This window comes from Microcaecilia unicolor, chromosome 2 (genome assembly GCF_901765095.1).
Source record: "Microcaecilia unicolor chromosome 2, aMicUni1.1, whole genome shotgun sequence".
Lineage (NCBI taxonomy): Eukaryota > Metazoa > Chordata > Amphibia > Gymnophiona > Siphonopidae > Microcaecilia > Microcaecilia unicolor.
The window spans coordinates 564,750,643-564,776,201 of record NC_044032.1 but is presented as its reverse complement, the minus strand read 5'-3'; the positions used below and the strand labels follow the sequence as shown (position 1 = coordinate 564,776,201).

The 25,559-nt window shown below is 41.3% G+C and overlaps 1 protein-coding gene across 2 annotated transcripts in view; it reads right to left on the bottom strand.

The window, feature by feature from the left end:
* Positions 1 to 11,139: 11,139 nt before the first annotated feature.
* VPS37A (VPS37A subunit of ESCRT-I) overlaps positions 11,140 to 25,559 on the bottom strand; it is a 73,614-nt gene continuing 59,194 nt past the window's right edge. For both annotated transcript variants that reach the window (XM_030191440.1, XM_030191441.1), the window contains 2 exons: positions 12,158 to 12,238; positions 11,140 to 11,386 (listed from right to left, as the gene is read on the bottom strand). In XM_030191440.1, coding sequence (XP_030047300.1) covers positions 12,158 to 12,238 — 81 coding nt within the window. In that variant the 3' untranslated portion in view covers positions 11,140 to 11,386. The remainder of the gene's footprint in view (positions 11,387 to 12,157; positions 12,239 to 25,559) is intronic.

The following is a 25,559-nucleotide window of genomic DNA, read 5'->3' as shown; positions in this document are numbered from 1 at the left end:
TTTATGGGTTAGCCTAGGGTTAGGGCAAATATAGGATGCTGTAGCATTCTCTGTGCTTTTAATGTTTGGGCTGAAGAATTTCCAAGGCAGAATGGCAAACTAGAATTCTAGTAAATGTAGAGGATTAAAACAAATTACTCAATGCAGAATTTGAGTAAATTGCTATTGGTTGCTGTTGCAGGTAGGGTTACTTCTGTTTTCCAGGTGCTTTTTGAAATGTGAATATCTTATGCCATGAACAGTTTCACAGCAAAGATATGTCATATGTGGTTACAGATTTGGTTCTTAGCAGGAACACATTTGACATGTACTGTACATTAAATTTTTTCATTTATTAGAAAACATGACATAATGTTTCAAAGGAACAGTTAAGAAAATATCTATTATAAATGCAAGGTATATTGTAAATATGTTTTATTTATGAACAGAAGATTTTCAGGTTTCAAGCCATATTGATTCATAAGGCCGAAATGTAAATGAGAAATGATCAAAGTGTGAATGACAGTACTCTTGGAAAGGTAGAAATAAATGAAACTGGATTTTAAATGGAATGTATGTAGAGGTAAAGTATAACTTTCTGTTCTTTTGAAACTGATAACATTTCAAAGATTTCTGAAGTAATTCCTGTTTTCTGTTCTAAAATTTTACTGTTTACATTGTAATGTATTAGTGTACACCTGAATTCCTCTTCTGCTAATAAATACCTGTTATGGTTACTAATTTGGGATGTGTTTCTGGAATATTCTTATCACTGAGTGAAATGAGAATATTTTCATGGAAATTTAAAACAGAGAAAATTTTTCGAAAAATTGTTACTAATTGTCCAATCCAGTTTATCATACAAAGTTATTCATATTAGTTCAAACACTATTTTTTACCCTACCCACTTCAGTAAGTAGTAGTGATTTTTATGGTGCTGTACCTTGCCTTTTTGAGCTTATGATAAGGTACTATAATAATTTTAGTTTATCTGTGAATTTCATATGAAATAGAGGCCATAGTGGATTATCTACCTGATAAATCTCTTGTATTGGGCCAAAAATTACTAGCATTATAGAGACAGAGCCTTACAGTAAACCATTGGCTCAAATATACTTGTAGTCATTTGTGATTGAAAGATGGTGTTCTAAAACTGAATAGTGTTTTTTTATGAAATGATATAGTAGACAGAAAATAGCATAAACAAATCAAATAATGTGAAGGGTCTTTATTTTAGTTTTGGTATTCCCAGTCTCTTAGCAATTTTAAATAACTAAACTCATCGGTATGAAGATGAAGACAGCAGTCCAGCAGCAATATGAGGGCTATCCAGTCTTCTGCATTGACTGACACATACATTACTCTCTCTTGGTTGGTGTAATATATTTGCATTTTCAGAAGATGTTTGACAGAGTTCCTCATTAGGCTCCTTAAGAAATTTAAGAGCCATAGGATAGAAAGCTGTGGTCTTTGGTGGATTGCAAATTGGCTTAAAAGATAAGAAACAGAGTGAGACTAAATGGTCAGTTATCCTCACGGAAAAGGGAATGTCCCACGAGTCTGTACTAGGACCTGTGCTATTTAGTATATTTGTAAATGAATTGAAGATGGGAGCAATGAGTGAGGTGGTCAAATCTGCAGATGACGCAAAATTATTATTTTTTTTACCCCACCTCCCTGAATAAGAAGTAAGGATTTGTGAAAATCTGCAGAAGGATCTTGTGAGACTGAGGCAGGGCATCTAAATGGCAAATGAAACTTAAGGTGGACAAGGGGTACGCCAGGACTGGACTTGGAGAAACACTGCCCTAAGGGACATGCCTTACCTTTTAGGAGCTGCTGTGGAGAAGCTTCTGTTGTACTGCAGAATGGTTGATTTGGTGAGAACTCTGTTTTTATTATTGTGATTTATAATATGAGTGAGCAGAAAGGACGGAAAGTTGTTAGTCCTATGGATAAGCACCTCCAAAGATTTTATCAGCTTTGGGTGATTGGTGGCTTTGAGTCCAATTACCTCTGTTGGGTCTGCCTGTCCCTTAGTTTAGGGAAAGACCCCACTCCCACCAATAGTTTTCTGTTGCTTTGACCTGAGGAGAGGGCAGTAACAAGGAGGTCTGCTGGCTCAGGGGAATTTTAGTTCTGCAGGAGCAGGTTTCACTTAATTCATATGTAGGCTCTGCTATGCCTGTGCCAATACCAACACCTATTGCACATTCATCAGGGTTTTACATGGCTGTTATATCCAAGGAGGTTTAATGACAGGAGACGGCATGAGCCTATCTGGGCTTGCCGCCATATTGGGTTGTCCAAAAACAATGACAAACTTGCGAATTTATATTATTTTGTTAAACCTCATAGATTTTGCATTCTCTGTTAGGAGGGGATTGGGGGGGGGGGGGGGTGGAGTTTGAGGGGTCTATGAAGAGGAGAGTTAATGGTTTTTGTCAGTGCTCCAGCATGGCAAAAGGTAAATGAAGGATACTTCGGGATTCTCCCGGATCCTCTTAGTAAACCTTTAAAGTTTCACTTTTTTGTTCCATAGTCACTGAAATGTGGACTTTTTACATATATTCCCCATTTGTTTTGTTTTTTTAAGTAACTTAAGATGCTTTTTAACGCTGTGAACTATTCTGCTGGACTCTCCTGCTATCCTGTAGCATTCTTGTACTCCTTAAAAGTCGATCACAGCAAGTGCTCTTTGTTATTTGCAATGCTGTATTATGAACTTCAGTGCTGTGCTATATGCCTTTATTTTCATCTCAAAAAAGACAGCAACCCATGCCCAGGTGTCTCTGTCTGGCCCAGGCTAAGACTCCAACTATCCAATGCAAAGCGATTTAACTGGGCAGGAAAGGCTTCTGCCTGGTTAAATCACTTGTGGTAGTCTGAATACTGACTGGCAAGTTCCTCTTTCTTTTTCCCCATGACTCTGCTCATTGTCTTGCACACAAAACCCCCTTCCTCTTGGAAGCCTTTCATTGCTCCACATGCTCTGACAGCTTTTTAATTTATTTGAAAGCTTCCCATATGTAGTTCCTCTTGACTTACCTCATCGGGGTTACGGCAGCCGGCAGCAGTGATAAAAAGTGTGCAGGCTCGGCGCTTACTTCAGTTTTCCCTTCTCTCTCTCAGCTCTGGTCCCGCCCTCATTTCCTGTTTCCACAAGGGCGGGACCAGAGCTGAGAGAGAGAGAAGGGAAAACTGAAGTAAGCGCCGAGCCTGCACGCTTTTTATTGCTGCTGCCGGCTGCCTAACCCCGACGAGGTAAGTCAAGATGACTTTTAAAATTCGGAGGGAGGGGGCCTGGACCTCGAAGGGAGGGAGGGAGGGAGGGACGAAGACCCTGAAACTCGGAGGGAGGGAGGGAGCGAACTTCCGGAGTCGGGCCTATGGGTGAGCCGGACCTCACAAAAAAGGTGCCAGTACGCTGTACCGGCGCGTACCGGCACAAAAAAAGCACTGCAGCTGACAAGCTCTTCTGCTGGAGGGGGTACTTGGCAGGTATCCAGTAGAAGGGCCTTCTTCTCTTGTTTAAGTATACATAGATGCTCTCTAGCCGCTGGAACAAAGGACTTATGAAACCAGTCCGTAAATATTTCTAGAATAAGCAGCATAAAATGTATTGTATTGTACTGTTTTAGGATCTTGCCAGGTACTTGTGATCTGGATTGGCCACTGTTGGAAACAGGATCTGGACTTGATGAACCTTCGGTCTGTCCCAGTATGGCAATACTTATGTACTTAAGACTGAAGCGTTTATTTGAGCATTCCTGCTGTTTGTGTATTCAAAAGGGAAATATTTTCACATGATGAATACACCTGAGTGATTGACTTCCCAATCATGAGTGGTTTCACTTTCACTGCCAGATTTATTAAGAATGGTCCCTCTGTCCTTTCTTTGTTTAAAGCCTTCCTGTTTGTTTGTCTTTTGCTGCTAGTAAGAACATAAATGTTGCCATAGTGGGACAGACCAAAGGTCCATCAAACTCAGCATCCTGTTTCCAACAGTGGCCAATCCAGGTTACAAGTACCTGGCAAGATCCCAAAACAGTAAAATAGATTTTATGCTGCTTATCCTATTAATAAGCAGTGGTTTTTCCCTAAGTCCATCTTAATATGAACTTTTCTTTTAGGAAGTTATCCAAATCTTTTTTAAACCCTGCTAAACTAACTGTTTTTACCATATTCTCTAGCAGCAAATTCCAGGGTTTAATTACACGTTGAGCAAAGAAATATTTTCTTCGATTTGTTTTAAATTAACTAAAGTGTGTAATGGACATAACACAATTCTTCCGTTGTACGATTCCCGAATGTGGCTGTGCCACATGAACTTTATCTTACCACAATATCACTTTGTACTTGTTTACATCGGAGTCTGCAAACACCTGTCCGGTACTATGTAAGCCACATTGAGCCTACAAATAGGTGGGAAAATGTGGGATACAAATGTAACAAATAAATCAATTCAGGCACTCTGCACATGCTCGGACCCCCCCCCCCCCCCCACACACACACATACCACACTGACAGCCATCTTGAAGAAAGTTGGATTTATTTGGCCGCAGCCAGGAACGTTTCACATTACAATTCAAACAACAGGATAACATACCTATTGATAGAACAACATATCACAACATAATACAACCTGCTACACTGTGGGTACACAGCTTTCTCTCTCACAAATGCCTAGTATGCCCCACAGGTTGCCGTCTAAGCAGCCTGGGTGCCCCTGTGCCAATTTCAAGCACCCGTTGACTCCTGGTGCAACCCGACTAAGGATGCCCTCCCATATTACCAAACCGCGGGGCTGACCCCCTGGCCGTCTAAGCCAGGAGACACGCTGTGCCCCCGTTCTTTCTTTTACCCGGCTGCCAACATGCAGCCCCAACAGTTGCTTATGCATATACTTTCAAAGAAGTCTTTCTGGGCACGAAATTACCCTTCAATTAGTACTGTCACTGCTATGTTGCTGTGTACCCCCTGGTGTCAATGTGTAAACCTTGCCTTTTAACGCCTGTCTGCGACAATCGGTGCCCATGGACCGGGGTGGGCTGGTGGTTCAGCGCTGCTCTGCTCCCGACGCTTCGATTCAAAAGGGGAGCCTCCGACGTGTCCTTTCCTTTTTCCCTTATTTTTTTCTCTCCGCCCCTCCCCTTTCCTGCCTACATTAGCTCTCTGCCTTCCCTCCCCCTTCGCTTTTCCCCGCCCTTCCCCCTTCCTTGTCCTCACAGGCCTTCGGCCCGGTTGTGCCCAGCCCCCTTTAGCAGGTATGGTTGGGTTCTTTACTGCTTAATAGCTTCATTGCGTGCCACCTTGTCCTAATATTTTTGGAAAGACTACGATCTGGTAACATTTTGAAACACAGTCCTGTTTCATCACAAGTCTACACTTGATCCTCAGTGTACCCTCCTCCTTCCAGCAGTTTTTTTTAAAAGTTCTCTTGGGTAAGAATGTGCTGCATCCTTGTCAGCTGATCAGATCTATCCTGAGACAAGGACTTGAGTGATGGCATGCCTTTTTTTTTAAATTTGTCAAGCTGGCTTTGAACTTTAACTCTTGCCCATTTAGCTGTTGTTTAAATTTTTCAGCCTGTGCTTTCATGATGGGGCCTGAAATAGGGACACCCTGTAACCGAGATTGGATGAACTGCTGATATAGCACAGAATCCAACTTTTCATCATGGGCTTGATGGACCTTTGGTCTTTACCAGTGTGGCAATACTTATGTACTTATGAGCATTTCTAAAAATGCTACTCTGGAGGATCTGGATGCTTTCTATGTCGAAGCCTAACTCTGCTGTTTACTAAGCTGCACAGCAATGCCAACACAGCCCATTGCGTGACTTAGTAAACAGGGGAGTAAATTTGGCTTCCTTCCTACATTTTCTTATGTCATTGATACCCATATAACTTTTTGTTTAGTGATATTAGTAATGTTTATATTCTGTTTTGTTTTCAATGCACTTTTAAATTTCATTAACCAAGCAAATACCAGTACAAAAGAGTCAAGGGGTCCTAAATATAACAATAAATTAAGGCACAATTTCCATAACAAAGTACACAAAAAGGTTTGGACAAATTCCTGCAGAAAACATCCATAGTCTGCTATTGTCAGACATGGGAAGCAACTTCTTGCCCTGGGATTTGTAGTAAGGAATGTTGCCAGGATTTGGGTTTCTGCCAGGTACTTGTGACCTGGCATGGCCACTGTTTGGAAAACAGGATACTGGGCTAGATGGACCGCTGGTCTGACCTAGTATGGCTACTCTTATGTAATGTTTTCCCTATGTAATCCTGCTTCCTTTTACATAATACAGGGCAATCCTCTCAGTTTTTCTTCTTGCCCCCACCCTCTTAGGAGTAGTAGGGGAGGAGTGGCCTAGTGGTTAGGGTGGTGGACTTTGGTCCTGAGGAACTGAGTTCAATTCCCACTTCAGGCACAGGCAGCTCCTTGTGACTCTGGGCAAGTCACTTAACCCTCCATTGCCCCATGTAAGCCACATTGAGCCTGCCATGAGTGGGAAAGCGTGGGGTACAAATGTTAAAAAAAAATGATAACTTGCTCTTTGGCTAGCTGGGTTTGTTGCTTACCAGACTTCAGTTGATCTAGTGTAGATAACTTTTGAGTAGTGAATAACAACAAAGACAACGGGAGATGATGCTGATGACGAGGAAGAGTCCACCTGTGGTAGACTGGAGAATTATCATTATTAAAAACTTTCTATACTGGCTTTAACTATCACATGGAAGATCAAAGTAGCACCAGGAGCAGACAAAGCCACTTGAATAAAGAGTCTACCGGTGGCAGATTCCAGAATGATACTTGGAGCTGAAAAAAGCCACGTTTATCAAGAGTCCATCAGGAGCAGGAAAAGCCATGTGGATAATGAACACATAGATGGAGCCAACCCCAGCATAGCTAAACATTGGTTTTTCAAGCAGGAAAGGGGTGGGCTCCACCCCAGCATAACTAGACATTGGCAGGAGAGGAAATGTCAGTACAAAAAAAGAGAGCCAATACATGAGTGTTATAAGTGGGTTCACGTTATAGCAGGGTATGTTATAATGGGGTTCCACTGTACCAAGATGGCAGCTGCTGGGGGAACGGGCTTCAGCTTTTTGACATCATGCCATTTCCTGTCATTAAATCTCCTTAGTTATATATGAGAAGTCTGATGGTGAGCCGACACTACTGGATGTTTAGAAAACAATTTCTTCACTTTACTGCTGCCCAGTTTCCTCAGCTCGCAGGTTTCTACATTGCAAGCTACCGGATAAGCAATATAAGGTGCAAAATCTTTATTTGCAAAAAAAAATAAAACCTCAGTTTTTTCAGATAATTTAGTAAGATGAAAATTTAACAATTATTTGAAAGAAATCTTATCTAATCTGCAGCTATTGCTTATCTCAAGTATCTATTTGCTATCAAACGTTTTGAATTTGAATGAAGAGGGAGTAACGTTGGATATTTTAGGAGAGCAGTCTGATTTAACTAAATTGTTGGAGATACCGTAGAATATTGAGACTCGAGTTACATTATTAGTTTGGCTGGTTCAGAATCAAAAGTAACTATCTGTTCTGAAAGCTTATTTCAGAAAAAAAATTTTCTTCTATGGGCAAAATCTACAGCTATTTCTAGATGTGTCTAAGTCCATATAAATGAGATATAAAGCTTTTCTTTCATTTAAATGTAGGGCAGTGGGGCTACTTTTTATCTTACATTCCCTTGCATATGTCTTTCATTTCAGGATTTTAATTATGCTTTTTGAACCCTTCCAGTTGTAAATCATCTCTCTCGCACACAGATTTTTCTGAGTATGATGGATTAAAATAGGGTGGTGGTGGTGGGTTATAGATTAAAAGGAACTAGTAAATTTAGTTCAGCTGTATGGAAGAGGGCAGCTCAGTTTCCTCATTATCCTTTTCCTATTAATTACTTTATTTTTTGTAGCATTTGCTCTTCCCCTTGATGTGGGTTTGGTCTTTGAAATTTTTGTCTTTTTTTTCTTATCTTGCAATTGGACTACTCATGTAGGTTATTTTTGTTTGATTGATTTATGAAAATACCTTCCTTGTTTTTATTAATGCATGCAAATTTATCTCATCCATATTCCTTGCGGATATCTTGAAAAACTGATTAGCTGGGTTAAGAACCCCTCCTTTAAGGATATGTTTTTATTCATGACAAGAGAGAGAAATGGTGATGTTGGTTTCTTGAGATAGTCTTGATATGATTACTGTATATCCTAATCATGTTACTAGGAGTACATCAATTGCTACTTTTGCCACAAGTTATAGTCAACAACAGGTGGGTGGGTTTTCTGTTTCTAGACCAAACCCATCTCTAAGGCCATCTTATTCTCAGAGAATAAGCAGGACAGATAATTCTCACTTGAGGGTGATGTCGTCTAATGGAGCTCTGTATGTGAACTTTCCCCAGTAATGAATCATATCACCCATGCGCAAGGGGTTATGTCCTATGTCCTCAGAGAATATCTACTACAGGTAAGAAACTGTTTTCTTGAAAAGAAATCTGTCATTGGAGATTAGGGCCACTCTTCATTAAAATTCCCTCACAATGTTGTCACCTCCCCAGGCAATTAATTTGTGTTATGATCTGTTCCATCTTAAAACTTTTTCAGGGTACAATGTGAGATAGGCGGTTTGGTTTTTAATGATTGTATTGAGGAAGTGCCTGTTACAGAGGGCTGGAAGTAATTTGGAGTTGCCAACTCTTATGACTTTTGTTTGCTTGTATGTCTCATTTCTCCTCTTCTGAAATTATGAACGTTGTCTTGTCCAATTTGGGGATCTTTGCTATGGAGAAGAAGAGCTTGTATATACAGCAACCATTATTGAGATTTGAGATTAGTGCACAATATGTAGCTTTTTTTTATAGCACAGTTTAGTTTTTGCACTGCTTTTGATGGGCACTTCATTGGACATTTAATGTTAAGGGTTGGAAGGTTTTTAGCCAATTATGAAGAGCAATGCACTATAAGTTACTGTTACTTAGATCCAATAGCTTTATAGGGTTATGTCCCTGAAGCTCTGAGGCATTTTCCTGCCTCTCCTTTATAATTGCTTTATTTTAAGCTTGCATCTTTAGATGCTTACATCTATTTATTTTATATACAGTATTATTTGATAGTTCCTATTTTGTCTATATCCCACTAGATACCTTTAGTTCTTAATAATTTGTACTGTTTTGTGTGGACATGACACTTTCTTTAGTATCAATATAATGCTTTTTATATAGTAATTGCAAATACAAAGGAAAAACAAGACACCAAATAAATAACAAATTGACACCCATAGATAGATCATCTTAACTTGTAGGTTCAGGGCCTGAAGCCTGCCTTGGCCGTGGTCCTCCAACATTCAAAGCAACCAACACAATTTTAATCAAAGAAAATATTCTTCTTTTTTTTTTTTGAATTGGGAACACTACATCAAGAGTTAGGAGAGCTCTGTATTGCAGAATGGAAAAAATGGAGAGAAGATCATTGCCCAGAAGAGCTTACACATGCACAACTTTCTGAGTTATAAGAACAGTTCATCCTGCTGCTGGTGTAAGATAACATTACCCACTGATACTCAGTGATGTTATCTTTTACCACCATTTTATTGCTTAATTTGATTTTTTTCCATAATATACTTTTTTGAAATAATCTCTGTATGACTTCTGAACTGTAAAAAAAAAAAAAAAAAAGCTGCATCTTGATTGTTGAAATAGGCTGTATATTTGGTTTCGGACTAGCTTTTTAGATACCAGCTGTATTTGATTCTGCCATGTGCCAGTCTTGTATATCTCTCTCTCCTTGTGGTGATGAATTTATTAGAAGGCTAGGAGGTGTATATAAGTTAATAAGTCCTGTTAGGAGAGGAGTTGTATGCTTGTGACTGTGGTTTTGTAACATCTTAAACACTGGAGTGGTCAGTGAGATGGGTTAGTCCAGGCCTAAACAAAGTTTAATCGAATCTAGGAGCCAGAGTCTGAGACCTTTCTCACTTCTCCTTTCCAACCCTTCTAACATTATCCCCAGTAGATTTTTTTTTTGTGGGGGTGGGGGTGGAATATCCTGCAAGATTAGTAGTAGGTCTCATAGTAATTACTAAGTCTCCTATTTTGTGCCTGTGGGCAAAGAACCTTTAATCAGTGAGCTCCTTAGGCTGCTTCTCCTAATCAGTTGTGTTTCCCTTCCCAAAGCATGCCGTCATCTGTGTAACAGCACCCTCCAGATAGGCATTGCCTCAGAAGCAATCATCATAGCTTGCAAACAGCCTGAAGAAACATTTTCAACTGAATATTGATTTGTAAGGAGAAGCTAACTTGGGTGACAGTAAAGAATACACAACTGAAAGTCATAAGCCATATTCAGGCAGTTACTGGGCAAAATGGGAACTTAACTAAAAAGTAATCTAAAACTGTTTCCCAACCCTCCCCCCCCCCCCTTTTTTTTTTCTTCTTGCTGAAATGTTGGAGCAGCATACCACACTGCAGAACAGATACTGTAGCCTAGATACAGGAAGTGGGTGCATGGCTTTCTGTGACACACAAAGGGCCTAGCTAACTATACTACCTGCAGTCTTGCTTGCTGTATCCAAGAAGAGAGACATGTGAGACCTATACAAATGCTCAGAACAGAGTATGTGCCTGTTTAATAGCAACTACTGATCTCTCTTTTTTTTTTTTTTCTGGAAGCTACCAAGAGCATGATCCATGTATAACCTGAACCTTAATACTGGGCAGTAGCACCCCTGCTCATGACTGAAGGCATACTAGTTGGGAAACATTGATCTAAGGCAAAAAGTAGAACAGTCCAGTAAAAACATGCCAAGCATCATAAGAAAAAAAAAAAGAAAACAGTGCATGGGGAAGCAAGATTGTACATACTGTTCTTCTTGAGAAAAAAAGTTATGAGTTGTGTTCAGTTTTTGCCACTTGGGATGTGTACATTTGTCATTAAGTTCTAATTACAAGGGGACTGTGCAAATTACAACATAGAAAACAACTAAACTTGACATCTCAAACCTTGACAATGTTAATTTTCCTATGCCATCAAAAGTGAAAAACTGCTGTGTAGGAATCATTTTACTTTTCAAATGTTTAATCTCTCTTTTAGAAAGGTTGCAAACAAAAACGATGTCAAAAGCCAGCCAAAGAAATATTTTTTTTAATTTAACAGCAAGAAATCCAGAATTTACAATAGACAGTGTAAATCTTGCCCAAAACTAAATTTATTGAAATTACATCACAAATGGTTTTAATTTGTAAAACAAAACTGAATATCTATACAGTATTTATATTATAATACAATCATATCTTCACTTTTAAATAAATATGCAAAATGTGCTTTGTGTAGTCCATTCCTTCTTCTCTAGGCAGGGTCAAGGTCACAGCAGCTCTAAAACAATACCGCAAAGATGACTTATAGCATTTGTTGTGCTATACTCAACAGTATTTTGAGCAAATTCTTCTATACAGCGCACAGTTTGTGACACTGCACTATAGACTCTGAGCTTACTTTACAGAGGTCTGAACGCAGCTCATCTAACCTGTCTTCAGCTATCAGTGCTCAACTAGACATACAAATATATTTTAATGTGTTGTGTGATAACAATCCTGTAGCTTACAGATAAACCCCAATATTAAAGCAAACAAACAAAACCTGAGCTGTGAAAGTTGTACTTTTTCAGGCAAAATTAGAAGGAGCTTAAAAGTCATGCTTGTAAAATCAGGCCTGACATTCATTTGCCTAGATTAATGAATATAATTTATACTGAAAAATCAGCACTAAGCACTTACCTAAATCTGCCTCTATTGCTCCCCACTTTTACACTTTTAAATGCAGGAGTTTAATGAATTAGTATAAGCTTAGACACCCAACCCTCAAATTTTCAAAGAGGCTAATTTAAGAGCATAACTCAAAGTTAGAAGCGTAAATTCTTTAAATAATCAGACCATTATTTTCTGATAGCTATATATGTCGGAAGAGTGGTTCAGAATGTGGCTCCTAACATTCAAATGCATAATGTGTGTTAAAATGCGTATACCATTATGACACAATATCTCCTTTATGAAAAAAAGTCATACCCTGCTAGAACCACCTATAGACAGGGGAAATACAACAAGGAAAATAACTATGATCTATCTTGCTAGGAAACTAACACTTTACCTAGAGCAGAGCATGGTATTGGTTGTGCATTGTTATCAAGTGTTGAAGCTTCTCTTCTTTGGCTCTTCTGCAGTGACAACTCTAACATGAAAACACAAAGGATCAGTTATTAGTTTTCAAAAGGCTTTCACCTATCAAGTCCCAATTTAGAAGTTCTGCTTTCTTCATTAAAGTCGCCCAATAACAGTGCCTTTATTAATGCAGGTCGTTTTTTTTAAGCTGGAGTTAAAACAGTTATGGATAAAAATGACCCAAGTATAATATAACTGTTCAACTAATTTTCTTTTAAATCATTCTAAAGCAAACTGATCTTTATGAACTGGAAATCTTAATCCAATACGCAACTCATGAAGAAAGCTTGAACATATGTCTTTCTACCTGGAAAACAGATCTTCATAAACCAAACCACATTCTTCAACTTGAAAATTTGATTTGTATCACTACAGATACTGAATATATATAGCACTTAAACCTTCTATTTAAGCTTTGGCTAACTACAGCCAAAGACACAACACAAATGAAATACTAGACAAATGTAATGTCACAAGCTAAATACCCTGAACATACTTTCCCCATAAACACAAGCCAGGACTCCAATTCCTAGGGAAGACAGATGGGCATGTGTGGACTATCATCCTCCTATCCTCAGAAAACACCTGGTACATGTTACATGTCTCAGAGGAATACAGGCATCCATCCTATCTGTTACTTTCTAACAAAAGAAAGGGAACAGAGACAATATTAGCAGAACAATGCCAATGGATATTAAAAACTAATGTCTGATTTATTTATTTATTTTTTAACAGAAGCCAGTTTTCAAAATAATAAAACTACCTAGCCCAAAAGGGGATGTTGATAGGTTATAATCCTCAGGGAGACATTAGAGGTCACACTGTCCAAACCTACTCTCACACTAGGAGTTCTGTTTAGATGTGTAGCCTGAACTTCATCATGGCTCTATGTTTTCCAAGTTTATTTTGGACTTTCTACCCTGCCCAGCCATCAGTCAGGCCTTCTGGGCAGCTTACAGACTAAAAAAAGGGGAGAAAGTGTGGTAAAATAAGACCGAGTAACTACAAAATTCTGGATTGGACAGTGAGGGGATATACATAAGGAAGGCAGCTGCATGACTAACACTTAAAGCTAGTGCATCCAAAAATAGGAGAGAGCAGTGAGGCTACTGGAAAGCACTGGCAAAAAGAAAGTTTGTAGGATTTACTTTACCATTTTGTTTTAAAGACATTTATTCAAAGCAATGTACAGCAACTATAAGCCAAATAGAGGCAAGATACAATTACAGCAGTAATACACATTATGGTACTGTATGCTACTTACAATGTCAACACAATACATATTAAAACTTCTCGATAGCATATAGTGTAAGGAGAGGTGGAACATATAGAAAAGGATAACAGAGTAAAAGGAGTTAGAAATAAGGATAACTAACAAAAAAACTGCACATGAAGTTATAAGGTGCAGTAAAATGATTTCAGCGAGAGGAGGAGTGGATAGGCCAGTGATGGCGAACCTTTCAGAGACCGAGTGCCCAAACAGCAACCCAAAATCTAATTATTTATCGCAAAGTGCCATTCCTCCCTCCCTCCCAGTTCCAGGGTCCCTGTCCTCCCTCCCTCCCAGTTCCACAGGATCCCCTCTCCCTTCCAGTTCCAGTGACCGAGGAGCTAAAAGTGAAGGGATCAGAGGTCCAAAAGTAACAAAATTTAGAGGTGGGAAAGTGAGGCAGAGAATGAAGGTACCATAGGATATACAACAAGGTGAGAATATTAATAAAAATGATTGATTAACCCACATTATCATAAGTTCTAAGGGCCCTGTTTACTAAGGCGCGTTAGCATTTTTAACATGTCTACAATTGGCGCACGTATTAACTGTGTAGGCGCCTATAGGGATAGTGTAGTAGCGTACATGGTTAACGTGCGTTAAAGATGCTAACGCGCCTGTAAGGCTGCTTAGTAAACAGGGCCCTAAATGAACAGAATTACATGTCTAATAAAATAAAACATTACTAATAACGTGCCATGAAACATTTCATCAAAATAATCAGCAGTGTAAACAAAAAGCAAGATATAGTAGCTCTCAACACATGACAAAAATGTCCTTATTGCTCTAATAATCCATAGAAATGGATTACTGGTGTTCAGAGCTGTAGTGGTGCGTGAGGGGATTGTACCTCCCTCTTCAAATCCAGTGTAGGAGCAAAAGGCACTATATGCAGCACTACATGCCACTATATAACAAAGTTGTATAGTATTATAATACACGGCACTATCCAGCATTACCAACCGGACATTAAAATACAGACTCTGGCTAACTTCATCTTTCATTAAGGCCTGTTAGGCCTCGGACTTGTGTGCAGTCAGCAAGGACTGCAAAACATCAACAAGGTTACCAGTGGACAGGGAGAACCACCATTACATTATATCACCCACAAGGGAAAATCACAGACTTTGAGGCTCATCCTCACTCAAGAAAAGCACATTGTTTACTGGTTTGATGACTTCATGGTTAAAGTGTCCCTTCAACATGGTTCCAGTGGGACAATATTGCGGCTCATCAAGTCACAACAATCTGAGACAAAGTTATTGTGCATCGACAACAAGGCCAGGAAACACATCACCGACTCAGCTGCAGCCTGCAATTTCTGCATAAAAGAGGCTCACATCTGAGGCAAATGGCCGTTAAGCTTTACATCTGATCCTGCCTGACGTACACTCTGCTACCCATATGTGCCATCACTGTCCAGGTCGTATAATTGCCATGTAATCACTGTAGTGCTGGGGGTTAGTATAACTGGCTGGATGCCTACTTTAGGGTCTGATATGTGTTTACTCTAAGCTATTTCTATGATATGATCATCGTTAACATTAAATAACCAATCTATTTTTATAACTTTAGGGTGTTGTATCATATTTGTTAGTATATCTTGGGAATTAGGACTCGGATACATAAAGGGAACATACAATTCGACATGGTTAATCATGAAATACTATTACATACAGTGGGGGAAATAAGTATTTGATCCCTTGCTGATTTTGTAAGTTTGCCCACTGACAAAGACATGAGCAGCCCATAATTGAAGGGTAGGTTATTGGTAACAGTGAGAGATAGCACATCACAAATTAAATCCGGAAAATCACATTGTGGAAAGTATATGAATTTATTTGCATTCTGCAGAGGGAAATAAGTATTTGATCCCCCACCAACCAGTAAGAGATCTGGCCCCTACAGACCAGGTAGATGCTCCAAATCAACTCGTTACCTGCATGACAGACAGCTGTCGGCAATGGTCACCTGTATGAAAGACACCTGTCCACAGACTCAGTGAATCAGTCAGACTCTAACCTCTACAAAATGGCCAAGAGCAAGGAGCTGTCTAAGGATGTCAGGGACAAGATCATACACCTGCACAAGGCTGGAATGGGCTACAAAACCATCAGTAAGACGCTGGGCGAGAAGGAGACAACTGTTGGTGCCATAGTAAGAAAATGGAAGAAGTACAAAATGACTGTCAATCGACAAAGATCTGGGGCTCCACGCAAAATCTCACCTCGTGGGGTATCCTTGATCATGAGGAAGGTTAGAAATCAGCCTACAACTACAAGGGGGGAACTTGTCAATGATCTCAAGGCAGCTGGGACCACTGTCACCACGAAAACCATTGGTAACACATTACGACATAACGGATTGCAATCCTGCAGTGCCCGCAAGGTCCCCCTGCTCCGGAAGGCACATGTGACGGCCCGTCTGAAGTTTGCCAGTGAACACCTGGATGATGCCGAGAGTGATTGGGAGAAGGTGCTGTGGTCAGATGAGACAAAAATTGAGCTCTTTGGCATGAACTCAACTCGCCGTGTTTGGAGGAAGAGAAATGCTGCCTATGACCCAAAGAACACCGTCCTCACTGTCAAGCATGGAGGTGGAAATGTTATGTTTTGGGGGTGTTTCTCTGCTAAGGGCACAGGACTACTTCACCGCATCAATGGGAGAATGGATGGGGCCATGTACCGTACAATTCTGAGTGACAACCTCCTTCCCTCCGCCAGGGCCTTAAAAATGGGTCGTGGCTGGGTCTTCCAGCACGACAATGACCCAAAACATACAGCCAAGGCAACAAAGGAGTGGCTCAGGAAGAAGCACATTAGGGTCATGGAGTGGCCTAGCCAGTCACCAGACCTTAATCCCATTGAAAACTTATGGAGGGAGCTGAAGCTGCGAGTTGCCAAGCGACAGCCCAGAACTCTTAATGATTTAGAGATGATCTGCAAAGAGGAGTGGACCAAAATTCCTCCTGACATGTGTGCAAACCTCATCATCAACTACAGAAGACGTCTGACCGCTGTGCTTGCCAACAAGGGTTTTGCCACCAAGTATTAGGTCTTGTTTGCCAGAGGGATTAAATACTTATTTCCCTCTGCAGAATGCAAATAAATTCATATACTTTCCACAATGTGATTTTCCGGATTTAATTTGTGATGTGCTATCTCTCACTGTTACCAATAACCTACCCTTCAATTATGGGCTGCTCATGTCTTTGTCAGTGGGCAAACTTACAAAATCAGCAAGGGATCAAATACTTATTTCCCCCACTGTATACTAGAATACTTCGGAATAGGAGGCACAGTTCTCAAATGGTTCAAAGGATTCCTGACCACAAGATCATACCAAGTAACAACGAATGCGGACAGATCACCCCCATGGATACCTGAATGTGGAGTCCCCCAAGGATCCCCCCTCTCGCCAACCTTATTCAACCTGATGGTGATACCTTTAGTCAAACTGCTAGCCAATCAAAACCTCAACCCCTACATATATGCAGATGTCATCACAATCTACATCCCGTTCAAACATTATCTAAATGAAATCACCAACGAAATTAACCAAAGCCTCCAAACAATGCACACCTGGGCAAATGCTTTCCAACTAAAACTTAACGCAGAAAAAACACAATGTCTTGCACTCACCTCACAACATAACACAAAACACTTCTCCACCATAATCACACCACACTGTTCTCTTCCTAGCTCCCCAAACTTGAAAATTCTTGGAGTCACCATTGACCGAAACCTCACTCTGGATGCCCACGTGAAAAACATGACGAAAAAGATGTTCTACTCTGTGGAAACTTAAAAGAGTAAAATCTTTCTTCCCGAGACACATCTTCTGCACCCTGGTACAGTCAATGGTAATAAGTCATCTGGACTACTGCAATGCACTATACGCGGGTTGCAAAGAGCAGACTATCAAAAAACTCCAAACTGCCCAGAACACTGCCGCCAGACTCATATTTGGAAAAACTAAATATGAAAGCGCAAAACCCTTAAGAGAGAAGCTCCACTGGCTCCCACTTAGGGAACGCATTGCGTTCAAGATCTGCACAATTGTACACAAAATCATTCACGCGGATGCCCCAATCTACATGATAAACCTCGTTGACCTACCTCCAAGAAATGCTACAAGATCATCTCGCAAATTTCTCAACCTACACTTCCCCAGCTGTAAAGGACTAAAATATAAGCAGATGCACGCCACCACCTTCTCCTACTTAAGCATGCAATTACGGAATGCATTGCCTATAGACCTGAGAACAATCAACGAAGCAACTGTCTTCCGCAAATCTCTGAAGGCTTATCTCTTCAACAAAGCCTACAATGAGAACCGATAGCCACACTAGTCGACCTCACCAAACCCACTCAGTTAAGAAAGCCTACCTCCTATAATTACCCTATTCACTCCCCTCCTTCTTCTTTCTTCCCTCACTTAATTTCTACACAATACTAAATGTATCTGCTATCCTGTAACGACAATGTTTACAAAACTATGTAAGTCACATTGAGCCTGCAAATAGGTGGGATAATGTGGGATACAAATACAATAATAATAAATAATAATATTTACTTTCCAACAGAACACTAACACCAGAGTGCTACTGTTTCATATTTTTCCCATAATTTATACTGAGAGCCACGTTCCCCAATTACACCCAAAAGAGTAATTTGTGTATGTCCCAAACGAGGATCCATAGCTGCCATCTGTGGGTGATTCAGCATCTCTGTATTGAGCAAGTCTATCAATGTGTCCTCCCTTCTTGCTCAAATCCATGATTTCCCCATCCTCCCCTCCCACTGTACCTCTCTCTATTTTCCTTCTATCTTACACCTCTTCTCATTTCAAACCTCTGAGATTACTCCTCTTTCCAAATGCCCAGATTCCTTGTCCTGTTCTTATTCTCCTCCTTCGTTCCCCGCATCTATCAAGTAAAATTCCTATCCTCCTGACCACCCACCTCCACCCCAAAAAATATTAGAAAATTACTTTTTATGCTTTCTCTCCCTTCCCTTACCCTCCCGCTTATCTCTTTTTTGGGCACCAAGTCATCTTAACATCAACATTCATAGTTTATTAAGGATTAAGCTTTTCCCCTGCTGTGTTAGCTTATCTAAATAGGGACTCCAGATCTTTAAAATCCGATCCTTGCATTTATATGAGCCTCTGGCCTCTTGTGCTTCCCAAGTTAGTACCTGGTGAACCTGGTTGTGCCAATGCCAAAACTCAGGGGCCTCCTGTGAAGTCCACTTTGCAAGATGCATTTTCTTGCTATCAAAAAAAGCTTGCGGCACAGCATTATCCCTCCTGCTCTGAGTCTCCTGAATGAGCCAGGACAGTCAAGCACCACCTGATTAGGTGTCCCCTAGACATGGCTCGACATCAAAAGGGAGAGAAAAGCCGCCACCTGTCTCCAAAAACATCTTATAACAGAACATTCCCAAAACCCATGATATAGAGAATTGTCGGCAGATTTACACTTCAAGCAAGTGGGGGTTTCAATTCCCCTGCTCGAAACAACTGAACCTGTGAGAAGTATGCTCTGTTGACCACTTGATATGCACATTCTCGATACCCTGCCCCGCTGATTAATTGGGGGATGCTTTTAAGGTGGGCTGCAATATCCCAGGAAGCCAGGTCACCCCCCACATCCATCTCCCATCTGCGCCGAAGCTGGGCTAGCTCCTTTGCAGGTACCATAGACCAAATTTTCTTTTGTAAATTAGAAATGGAAGGAGCCTCTTCTGAGATCTCCACAAACAAGGTCTGTATCTTCTCTCCCAGCTTATATTTAAGTGCCTCTTTGTCAAGAGAGTGAACATAATGCTTCAGTTGACAGTAGGCGAAGGTATCACCCCAGCGGATGGACTCATGAGAAATCAACTGATCCAGAGGTCTAAGCTGACCTGCCTGATCTACCACTGCCCCCAGACTACTGAGCCTCCCATCGTACAAACACTGAATTCTCCTGCCCGGGAATAAACATTGGGTTCCCCCTAATAGTTAGAAGCTGTGACACCTGTGGGTCGCCTCCCAAGTGCTTCCCCAGAAATTTCCACGCTTCACGTACGGAACCTAAAAGCATGGATCTGCCAATTAGTTTTGGCAAGGAGGATCTATCCCCCTGCAATAACGAAACCAGTTGATAGGGGCTAAACAAAACTTTCTCTAATTCTAGAGGAGTATGGTAGTCAGAGGCAAGAATCCAATCGCGTACTTGTCTCAAATTACATGCAATATTATAGTATTTGATATTAGATAAGCCCATTCCACCCCCCCAATAATAATGGCATATGAATTTTTGCCTTCTTATATGCCCAGCAAAACTTCATCACTAGACGATACAGCTTTCGTATATCTTTCTGTAATAACTGCATAGGCAAAGTTTGCATCACATATAGCCATCTGGGGAGGATTACCATTCGAATTAAACACAATTGGCCTGACAGTGACATTGTCAAAGGTCTCCAGGCATGCAGTTGTTGCTGTGTTTTATCTAACAGCCATTGAACGTTTGTTCTATATAGCTCCTCTGTCCGCGTTACTAATAAAATGCCCAAATAGCGGAATGATTCCTCTACCCACCTCAATGGGAACTGCTCCCCCCATGTTCTTCGGGTGTCTGCTGTGATTGCTAGTGCTTCTGACTTGTCATAATTTAGCTTGAACCCAGAGTATGCCCCAAATTCTGTAAATACTTCCAAAAGATCACCCAGTGACTCCCGGGGGTTCGTCAGCACCACCACCAAGTCGTCGGCGAAGGCCGCCACCTTAAATTCCTGTTCTCCAAACCGCACCCCACTAATTGTTGGACATGAGTTTATATCTCGGATCAATGGGTCCACATACAGAGCAAAAAGTAGGGGTGACAATGGACACCCCTGCTGGGTCCCTCGATTGATTTGAAAATTACTTTTTAGAAAGAAATACATTTTACATAATTTAATAGGCAAATATAGGGAAAATTATGCAAATTATCCTCCCCTCTCCCGACAGTAATATTTTCCTCAGCCTAGGTCCAACATGAAATCATTTTGATGCCGTAAATGAACAGAGGTACATTTACCATCCTGGTAAGCACCAATTAAAGAAAGATGAACCCTAAGCAAGCTGGTCTTAAACTTGTCTGTGAAAAATGTGGAAGATATTCTAGCACTATTTATTTGGAGGAGGGGACCGGATAAAAGACCTAGAGCTCTAGAGCTTTTTCTTCAAAGGAGTGGAGGAGTGGCCTAGTGGTTAGAGTGGTGGACTTTGGTCCTGGGGAACTGGGTTCGATTCCCACTGCAGGCACAGGCAGCTCCTTCTGACTCTGGGCAAGTCACTTAACCTTCCATTGCCCCAGGTACAAATAAGTACCTAAGCCGCATTGAGCCTGCCTTGAGTGGGAAAGCGCGGGGTACAAATAAAAAAAATCAGATGGCAAACCATCTCAATTTAAAGTCATAATACCTCCTGGCAGAAGCAATTAACTTGCTGGTTGCACACACACAAGGACTAACACCCACTGCACATACTGTAGCAGGACTTGCTTATCCATTCCTACCCTAGCCGATATTATATGCATGCACCCTTCTAACTTCATTTGCAACTTTCTTTAAATTAGTCCCCTTATTTTCTAATTCCTGATACTGTATCTTATGTGTGTGTTCCACCTTAGCTTACACTCTATGCTGTCTAGTAAGAAGTTTTATTGTGTTGACAATTTTAGTACAGTGGAGCACCAATAGTACTCAGTAGATGTGAGGCAAAGACCTTGGAACCTGTACTATCTGTGCACATATAAGCGAATCTGCCTCCGGAGGTCTCTTACAAAAGTCACCAAAAAAGCACACCCACAGCCAGGTTTTTTCGGCAACCTTTCACCTGCCTGTGGGATTGTCTTACTTCGTAGGGTACTGACCTATAAGTTGCACGAATGATGCCTCCAGTTTGTGTCCCATGAGCAGGAACAGCATGGAGTGTGACCGAGTGGGACTTCACAGAGAGGCGACTGCTGTATGGGGTTTCCTGTGCCACTTTGCAGGGGTATGCAGTGCTTTTTTGGCAACTTTTGTAAGAGAACGCTAGAGGCAGGTGGGAGGCTGCTGATAAAAAAAAATAAAAAAAAACTAGGCATCAACGACTACTGTGCTGTATACTGTGTACAAACAAATCCCACATCCAAACCCGGCATCATCGGGAGGCATGTTGCCATTGCGCATAATCCAGACCACACAATAATGGTGCACGTATAAGTGGTCACTGTAGAATACTATGCCATACTATGTAGTTATTTGAATATTTTTAGTGCTGTAGTTGTCTGTTGCCTATGTTCGACTTAGTCTTGCTGTACACTGCCTTATGTGGATTAAAAAAAAAAAAAAAAAGGCAGTAAATAATCCTATTAAACAAACAAACAGTGGAATATTTCCTAGAAGCAAGGAGGATTTCAGGCACGCCTTCAAAGAGTTAAAAAAATGATTACTTCACTCTCAACGTCCAGCCTGCAAAGGGAGAAGGATTAGATGTTGGAGTAAGTTCCACTCCCTATTTCTGCAAGATGAAAGTTGAGATATTCCACAACTGTAGTGGCCGCCTGACCCATAGCTCCCAAAGAGCAGAAACCAAATATGTCTCTATTCTCAGAAACACTGTTCTTGGTTTGAGTTTTTGTCTGGCCTTTATTATCATAGGATTTGAAGGATTTGCAAAAACTCTTCCACATCTAAAGTGTGAAAAAGTCTGATGTTAGTTCTGCTTTCACCTTCTCCTAGAACAGAAACTGGGAATCTTCCTGTTCAGAAATATCTATTACAGGTATGCTTTGCTCATGAAATCTGTCCGCCACCCTCTGATCCAACTCAATCTGAATGCCAAGATACTACTCTAGATGAGCAGCTTTTAATCCTTTCAGTATCAACTCCTCGAATACAAGGGGTCACTATACCTGTGAACCCAATACCTTACATAAAAGCCTTTTTTTTAACCTTAATTACAGAAAGCAGTGTGCATGGCTCATGCTGCAAACACTGCTTGTACTTGTAGCACTCCAATAAACACAACATCATCAAATATTGAACAGCTCATTCCAGTCAGAAAAAACCCCAAACCAAATCAATTTTTAGTGTTCAGCAGCACAGAAATAGAAAGCCCACTGAGATGTCATGATTGCTAGTTAGTGGTTTTAAGACAATGTGCTTGCATGTGAGGCCACAGGTTGGTAGGACAACATCAGGACTTCATGAACTTCAGATCCAGACCTCATGGTAAAAGATTTTATTCCTACTGCGAAAGCGGAAGAACAAATGGCTAGAAATGTAAGGAGGGGTGACAAAAATTTCTTCAGGTATATAAGTGAAAGGAGAATGACTAAAAAGGGAATTGTGAGACTAAAAGATACTGCAAACAGCTATGTGGATAATGATGAAGAAAAAGCAAATTTGCTAAATAGATACTTCTGTTCTGTTTTCATAGAAAAATCCTGGAGAAGGACCAAGATGGACTGGAAAAAGTACTAATGAGATTGAAGTGGATAAAGCACCGTTCACGGAAGAGTGTGTGTATGAACAGCTTGAAAAGCTAAAGGTGGACAAAGTCATGGGACCGGATGGGATCCACCCTAGGAGCTCAGAGAGGGAGCTCAGAGAGGTTCTGACGGGTCCTCTTAAAGATTTGTTTAATATATCCTTGCAGACGGGAGAGGTTCCGAGGGATTGGAGAACGGCTGAGGTGGTCCCTCTTCAGAAAAGTGGCGATAGGGAAGAAGCTGGAAACTACAGGCCGGTAAGCCTCACTTCGGTTATTGGAAAAGTAATGGAAGCGATGCTGAAGGAAAGGATAGTGAATTTCCTGGAAGCCAATAAGTTGCAAGATCTGAGACACCATGGTTTTACCAAAGGGAAATCGTGCCAAACGAATCTCATTGACTTCTTTGATTGGGTGACAGGAGAATTGAATCAGGGACGAGCTATGGATGTAATCTACTTAGATTTCAGCAACGCTTTTGACATGGTTCCCCACAGGAGGCTCTTAAAATAAACTGGATGGGCTGAAGATAGGACCCGAAGTGGTGAACTGGATTAGGAACTGGTTGACGGACAGACGCCAGAGGGTCGTGGTGAATGGAATTCGCTCGGAGGACGGAAAGGTGAGTAGTGGAGTGCCTCAAGGATCGGTGCTGGGGACGATTCTGTTCAATATATTTGTAAGTGACATTACCGAAGGGTTAGAAGGTAAAGTTTGCCTATTTGCGGATGATACTAAGATCTGTAACAGAGTGGACACCCCGGAGGGAGTGGAAAACATGAAAAAGGACCTACGGAAGCTAGAAGAATGGTCTAAGGTTTGGCAATTAAAATTCAATGTGAAGAAATGCAAAGTGATGCACTTCGGGAATAGAAATCCACGGGAGACTTATGTGTTAGGCGGGGAGAGTCTGATAAGTACAGATGGGGAGAGGGATCTTGGGGTGATAGTATCTGAGGATTTGAAGGCGACGAAACAGTGTGACAAGGCGGTGGCCGTAGCTAGAAGGTTGTTAGGGTGTATAGAGAGAGGTGTGACCAGCAGAAGAAAGGGGGTGTTGATGCCCCTGTATAAATCGTTGGTGAGGCCCCACCTGGAGTATTGTGTTCAGTTTTGGAGGTCGTATCTTGCTAAGAATGTAAAAAGAATTGAAGCGGTGCAAAGAAAAGCTACGAGAATGGGATGGGATTTGCGTTACAAGATGTATGAGGAGAGACTTGCTGACCTGAACATGTATACTCTGGAGGAAAGGAGAAACAGGGGTGATATGATACAGACGTTCAAATATTTGAAAGGTATTAATCCGCAAACGAACCTTTTCTGGAGATGCGAAGGCGGTAGAACGAGAGGACATGAAATGAGATTGAAGGGGGGCAGACTCAAGAAAAATGTCAGGAAGTATTTTTTCACAGAGAGAGTAGTGGATGCTTGGAATGCCCTCCCGCGGGAAGTGGTGGAAATGAAAACGGTAACGGAATTCAAACATGCGTGGGATAAACATAAAGGAATCCTGTTCAGAAGGAATGGATCCTAAGGAGCTTAGCCGAGATTGGGTGGCAGAGCCGGTGACGGGAGGCAGAGATGGTGCCGGGCAGACTTATACGGTCTGTGCCAGAGCCGGTGGTGGGAGGCAGGACTGGTGGTTGGGAGGTGGGGATGGTGCTGGGCAGACTTATACGGTCTGTACCCTGAAAAAGGACAGGTACAAATCAAGGTAAGGTATACACAAAAAGTAGCACATATGAGTTTATCTTGTTGGGCGGACTGGATGGACCGTGCAGGTCTTTTTCTGCCGTCATCTAGTATGTTACTAGCTAGGAGAAGAGGGGAAATGGAAGGGAAAAAGAAATGAAGTCACATGTAGACTGTTAAAGGAAAGTAAAACTTACATTTTTTTTGTCCTGATACTGTAATAAGGTCCACAACCCCTACGCAGTATTAGCCATTTCTATTCCACATTATCTGTGAAGTTCAATGTGGCTTATACTTTGTAAAAAGCTAAATAAGCACAATAAGGTGGTGGTAGTGGTGGGTTAGGGGGCAAAGGGGAGGCACTATAGTGCACACAGAGAAAGAAGGGTTAGTAGAAACCCATATGTATTAAAAGAGGGGGAGTACCTACAGTCTCTCACGAACACTCCTCCACCCCAACTAAGTATCTTAGGTATGCCAGTGTAGCAATTTACTGCCAGCCACTTGATGGACAAAAAGTGCATCTAGAGTGGTGGTATTTGAGGGGGGGGGGATGAGAACATCTCATCTCCCTTCCTCTCCATATCCGAGTTCACCATCTTCCCCCTACCACTCTTAACTCTTATTGGATTGGGCCACCATTGCAAACATTCAGCACTGGCGTGGGGTCTTTAAACAAAGCCTGCGCTCAAATGTGGTCATGTCCCACCCTTCCCCCAAAATGAACTCCTGTGTCAAGGAGAAGGCAGGTACAACAGTGCTTGTGTTCCGGCCTCCATTTAAAGGTCCCACGTTGGTGCTGAGAGTTTGCAGCATTAGCATGGGTCCTGTAAGAAGTAGAGGGTGGGGAGAAATAATG